Source organism: Aptenodytes forsteri, unplaced genomic scaffold, assembly GCF_000699145.1.
Source record: "Aptenodytes forsteri isolate BGI_AS27 unplaced genomic scaffold, ASM69914v1 Scaffold46, whole genome shotgun sequence".
In the NCBI taxonomy this organism is placed as follows: Eukaryota; Metazoa; Chordata; class Aves; order Sphenisciformes; family Spheniscidae; genus Aptenodytes; species Aptenodytes forsteri.
The window spans coordinates 7,427,846-7,434,042 of NW_008794774.1; the positions used below are offsets into that span (position 1 = coordinate 7,427,846).

A 6,197-nucleotide genomic window follows, 5' to 3' on the forward strand; every position below is an offset into this window, starting at 1 on the left:
AGGTCACCTGGTCATAGAAGGAGATCAGGTTGGTCAAGCAGGACCTGCCCTTCATGAATCCGTGCTGGCTAGGCCAGATCCCCTAAATCCTTTTAGATTTCTAAAATTAAAATTTAAAATTAAAATTTAAAATTAATTAAAAATTAAAATTAAAATTTAATTAAATTAAAAATTTAATTAAAATTAAAAAATGAAATTAAAATTTAAAATTAAAATTAAAATTTAGATTTCTAAAAGCTTCTGGATTGGTGTGAGGAACAGCTCGAAGAATTTCCAGTGTGTATAAAATTATTCAAATGACTTTCAGACTTGAAGAAGAACCTATAGAGTAGGGCACAGCTCAGCTTGAAATCTTCCTGTACGTTGCTGTTATTCTTCATAAAATACTGTGGTGAACATAAGCAGTAGACAGAAAGGACTTTTTTTTTTTTACCATCCCTAAGTGGAAGTATTCACATTTGTGAGGAGACTTTGCTTTTGTGGGAGTGTTCTGAGTAAAGCAGGTTTTGTTGTCATCTGAAGCTTGAATCATGTTTTCCTGGAAATAAAGCTGAGCATCAGGAACTTCTGGGTCAAGTGGAACAGTGCCAGTTTTTTCATTTGGATGTTATTGCTTGTAGCTTTCAAAAAATCCCTCTGTAATTAACATATTCATGCTGTGCTGACTTGCAACTAGGAAAAAGAGAAAAACAAAAACTCTCATTTCAGCTCTGGTACTGCTGCACAGCAGTGATCCCTTTGCTTTAGGAGGACCTTCTGTCTGAAGAAATCAAAATGCTTTTGTAACAATTAATCTGCACAACTCTCCTGTGAGTATTCCTTTTTTCAGCTAGGAGAAATTAAAGCCTTCACTTTTTTCCAAAGCTTCAACAAAACTCCAGTGTCTGCTTCCTCATCCTTTAGTATGACCCAAGAGATTGCTCTTTTCTCTATATATTGTAAAATTTTGTACTAATTATGTGTGACACTGAGTTTCCAGGCACAATATCTCAAGTGCCTTGATGACAAGTTGCTTAACAATTTCAGAGACTCATGACTTTGAATTAAGGATAGTTTGGTAAAGGGCTTAAGGATAATTGTGAACTTGTACAAAAGGTGATCTTGTATTCAGTGGGACTGTTAATGTATTTAAAGCTAGGCTAAAAGTGGAGTGCCTTTTTGAGTTGAAGTCTGAAAAGTGAAGCATGTCTCCAGAATATTCTTCCAGACAGCTTGCCATGAGAGTGAACTAGGTACTGACTTTATAAATAGAGCCAATATGTTCATGTTTTCTGTGAAACAACACTGTAATACAGAGGTTGCTGTAAATATGTTTTATAATGCACTTGGTTCTTGTTTTCATTCAGTGTAATGTCTGTGAGCCCCAGAAGTCATAGTTGGCTAGGGCAAAAAAAGCCAAGAGATTTGCTGTTGCTTATCAAACACTGAATGTGAGTGGGGAGAGGGTTTGTTGTTTGGTGCTAATGAAACCATTCAATTGTGAGAAACAAGCTATAGAACACACCCACCCACCCTTTTTTTTTTTTTTTTTTCCTTACAGCTGACACAGTCTCGTATGGATTTTGGCTGTTGGTGTATAGAATTAAAAAAAATATGCAGATCTGTTGAGCTGGCTAACTAATGCTTTTTACCATGCTGTAATGCTTCCCAGTGTATGTTGGATCTGCCTGAGAATTCTCTTCTGATATTTTTTTTTTTTGCCACCTAACCACCAGGGTACATGTGTCTAGTACTATTACATTTTGAAATTTAATTATTCTGCTTTCCCTACCCTCTATAGCTATTAAAAAGCAGATCTTTCTATGCAGAGTGTTACCTTTTTGTTGGAGGATTTCAATTTTTTGTGTGGTTTTTTTTTCCCAGTGATTTCTAATCTGTGAAAAAATACCAACCTTAGATCTGTACCCTGCAAGGTGCTCTGAGTGTTTAATTTTATGATCTGTAATGACAAGTTACTTTGCTTTTCAGGGTATGTTTGTCCTATAACCAAATATTGGCCTCCTGAGTTGAAAAAAAAAAAAAAACAGAAAAAGCATGATTTTTCCAGTTTATACTGGATTCTTTGTAGCATGGAAGCCGGCAGAAACTCCTGTTTTTACCTCCATTGCCAGTATTTTGTTGTGGTTGCTTTTTTCTTTTCTTTTTTTTCTTCTTCTCTCTTGAGGACCTGGGATTGCAGAAGTGTATCTAAAGTGATTTCAGCTTCTATTTAATGCACAGTAACTTTCTGGTTTCTAGTATAACTGCAAAGGCAGATTTAAAAGGCTGAAATTACTATGTTCTCAGGACTTGGAAGGCAAATGACAAGATTTCAAATTCATTATTAACAGAATAAAAATAAATTCTGTGATTTTCAAACCAGTTTCACAGTTTTTGTAAGTTAACAATTGGAAGCATGGTGTTGCTATCATCTGTGGTTTTCTGGCAGGTTTTTTTTTACGTTTCTGGTTTGTTGAAGTGATTTCTCTCACTGTAAATTGTAAGAACTGACCTGCTTAGTATAGGGCTAATGAAGCTGTGGTATTAGTGTTTATTTTAGTTTGACATTTTCCCAACAATTTCTAGATTCCTGCAGTTTTATATTCTTCTTTTGTTCCTCAAATTTGGTTGGATTTGGTTGTGTTTAAAGACTAAGGGCATTTTGTTTTGAAGGGCTCCCAAGGGAACATAGCAAGGGAACATAGCTTCCTTCGTAGCTTCCTTTGCTTTCATCCTGTTGGAACTCCCAGAGAGAGCTTGCTCTTAAGTTAATTTGAACGAGTGAAGTAGAGCAGTAGTTTTATATGAAGATACAGCTACAGCTTTATGTGTATTGCTAACAGTGTACTGTTTCTAGTGGTAGCTGCTTTATCTGGTGAAGTGTTGTGCAGTATTATTGCATGATGTCAATTAACATACTGTGAGACTGTTAATACAAGTGAATTTTTAACATGCTTGCCTTTTTTTTCTTTTTATGAACCCTACATAATTTCCTGTTCCCAAGTAGGAAGAAAGAAGACAAGTGCTGGAAAGAAATGTTGTTTTAAGTCAAGTTAGGATTGCTGTTAGTAATGGTGCCTCCCACTTTCCCTCCAGGTTGTTTGCATCCGTTCTACATGGAATGCTCTGTCACCAAAGCTGAGTTGTGATACAAGACCCCTCATTTTAAAAGCGCTGAATGAATTGTTTGCCCTGGTTCCCTCATTAACAGTGAATACAAACGAATATGAGGTATGTACTCATGGACTAAGGTGAGTCTCTTCTTTTAGTGTATCTTTGTATATAAGTTTTAAATGTGCCTGCTTGTTTTTACTATCTTGAAATTGCACCCACTGCCTAATTCAGTTAATCATAATGCACATTTCGATACAGTTTCACAATTTCAGCTTGCATGAGTGAATCCTGGGAGATAGGTGAGAAATTCCAGTGCAAGGTTGATCAGAGGTTTCCCTCTCCCAGAATGTGAGGACATGTGAATGCATCTACAGTTCAAACCTGAGCCCCTTCCACTTTCCTAGCTCAGCGCATGTTGATGTGGCTGAAGTTTGTTTCAGGTAACTGCCTCTAGTTCAACTGCTTATTTGGTTAAAGAAAATCTGAATGCCTGTTTTGTTTGCTTTTATAGAAATTCAAAGCTCAAGTTATGAGCTTCCTTTGGAACAACACACAAAACAAGGTAGGCGATACAACTGAAAATGTTAATTCCTGGTGTCAGCAACTGGATATTAAGTTTTATATCCTTCTGTCAAGACAAGGTTATTAGTGTCAGCAATCTCATTTTCTAATAGGGTTTTCTTGTCACTGACAGTTTAACACTGTTTTTGAAGCAATGTAATGCGTGTGAAAGGTGGTAACTGATGGTCCTAACATCTGCCACTCCCAAGGAGAATTGTAACATAAACTAGTTTGACTCCTCTGGCAGACTTCAGCCTTGACATGGTGAAGCATTCTTGGCAAAGCTGCAGCTGTGACAACTATCTCAGTTCTTTGGTGGGGTATTGTAAGGCAGTGGGAATGTTGGACCATCGTCACCATGGGACTGGTGGAACCAAAGTATTTTATTTTAAATACATCTCGGATATTTCTACATAAACTATCCTCACAGTGGTAATGGAGTGCAACAATCGGAATATTTGCTATCAAGCCTAGATAGTTCGTCTTGCTAGTTTGCATTGTATATGTAAAGTAAGCAACTGAGAGTGCGCCTCAGGAAAACATTGTTATTTTTAAGTCTTTTTCAGCATTCAGTGGTTAGTGCATAGGCTCTTTGTATGTGGAGTTTCCAGTATGTAGCAATACCATATGCTGTGCTTGTGATTTTTCTTTTTCTTCCTGTTAATTTTCTAGGATGCTGTTGTAGCTATTTCGGCCTATAAGTCACTGTCGTCATTTGGCTCTGAAGACCATACAATTCTTCATCTTCCTGAACAGGTAGCAGTGTTGTATGTTTAATAGTAAGGACATCTGACACTTCCATCTGACGTGGGTTGTATCCCCTTGGAAGGGAAACAAGGCCTTGTGCCATCTCTACCAGACAACCATCGGAGCGTCACAGAAGGAATATGAGCTCCTGCTGGTGAAATGGGATGATATTGTGTATGATTTAGCATAACTAAGACTTATGAGAGGGGAAAGGCGCAATGGAGGCTGAGTGAGGTCTAAGCAGTCAGAAGGTAGTTTTTCTTTCATTAGTTGAATCAGAAGGTTATTTTTTGGGCACCTGATTTGCATTTTATGCTTTCCGGTTAGTGCTTGCAGTTGAGTCTTGACACTAAGCAGCTCTTGTGATTACTGCTTCATCCATTGCAGCCACACTCATGCTTAGTGCTTTCCTTCCTGAAATGGGCAAGTCAGTTTGAAAAGTAGGTGCTGTTTTTGGAATCAAGCTGAAAACTTTTCCTGTGTTTCTGTTCTGAACTCTTAACAGCATAACATTTTGGTTTTTTGTTGATAAAGGCAGCCAGAAAGGAATTGAGGTACTTACTGGAAAGCTTTTTAAGGATGTAGAGGGCTGTTAAACTCTGAAACTTCAGTCTGATCAGTTGACTCAACAACCTTACAAAATGGAAGAGTGCAAGGAGATGAACATATAAGGCTATCTATGACTTTTACAAGGTTATTGTGAAACAAACAAACAAAAAAACAAAAAACACAAGAGACTAGGCAATAATCAGTAGTCCATTGGTACTTTATGGCGTAGTAAATACTTCTGTAAGTTTTTATTTACTGCATTATTACAAGATTGGCTCCATTTGCATGTTGTAACTGGCTATTACAAAAAGGTCACAATAAGCAACTTCAAAATTAAAAGAAACATACTTGCTTTATATAAATAGATGAGAAGAGTTCAGCATAAACCTTGCAAATGAAAAATGTGTTTTGTATAGAAGAGCACAAGATAGAATGAGGGAAATCTCTAAACACTGCTGCAATATTAAATCTTTCACAGTAGTACATAGTGGTGTATTATTGGTGCTGTTACTTTACACTCGTTAGAAAACGAGTAAATAAGTTTTCCTTGAAAGCATTGTAAATATGTTGCAGTTTTTCAAATTTTGAAAATTAGTATGGAAAAATAACATCTAGCAGCTGCTCTTTATATTAAAGTGCCAATATAAAACATCGTTTTATTTTAATTGAAGAAGAATCAGAGTGAAAATGAAGTTTCAGTAATATTAGTTCAGTCTATAAGTGTCAAGATTAATTTTACTACTACAGATATGGATTTACATACTCACGTGATTTTTATCAACCAGTTTTGCCTTTCAGGTAGAAGAAAAGCTTTTATTCTTTCAGCTTTGAATTAATGAAATGGAGTGAAATTAATGAAATGGGTAACTTTTCATATTTAGTTGGTATTTTTGACACTTGGTTGACACTTGGAATCATGAAAGGTAATGAGGATTCAGAATTTTTGTGCTGACATTTCCTTTTTTTTAATCTTTCAGGCACGACCAGAAGTTGACTCACTGGAGGAGGCAGACATGAATGAAGATGAAGAAGAGGAGAAGGAGATGGATCTTTTTGTTCCTGGTTCTTCATATATCAAGCTGTTGTCTCTCACACCAGCTTCTGTTTTAGGAGGTATAATTTATTCAGTATTTGAGGTTACTTTGCAGATTTATAATCACAGTGACTGTACAGACATGTGGCTTTCTTATAATGGAGTGTCATGTTAAAGTGAAGCCTTCCCCCCCCCCGGGGAAAAAATATTAAAA

The 6,197-nt window shown here is 36.5% G+C and overlaps 1 protein-coding gene across 1 annotated transcript in view; it reads left to right on the forward strand.

The window, feature by feature from the left end:
- The window catches only part of FOCAD (focadhesin), a 121,917-nt gene that overhangs the window by 63,219 nt on the left and 52,501 nt on the right, over positions 1 to 6,197 (forward strand). Inside the window, exons 16-19 of the mRNA XM_009274297.2 lie at positions 3,076 to 3,210; positions 3,605 to 3,655; positions 4,327 to 4,410; positions 5,928 to 6,063. Coding sequence (XP_009272572.1) covers positions 3,076 to 3,210; positions 3,605 to 3,655; positions 4,327 to 4,410; positions 5,928 to 6,063 — 406 coding nt within the window. The remainder of the gene's footprint in view (positions 1 to 3,075; positions 3,211 to 3,604; positions 3,656 to 4,326; positions 4,411 to 5,927; positions 6,064 to 6,197) is intronic.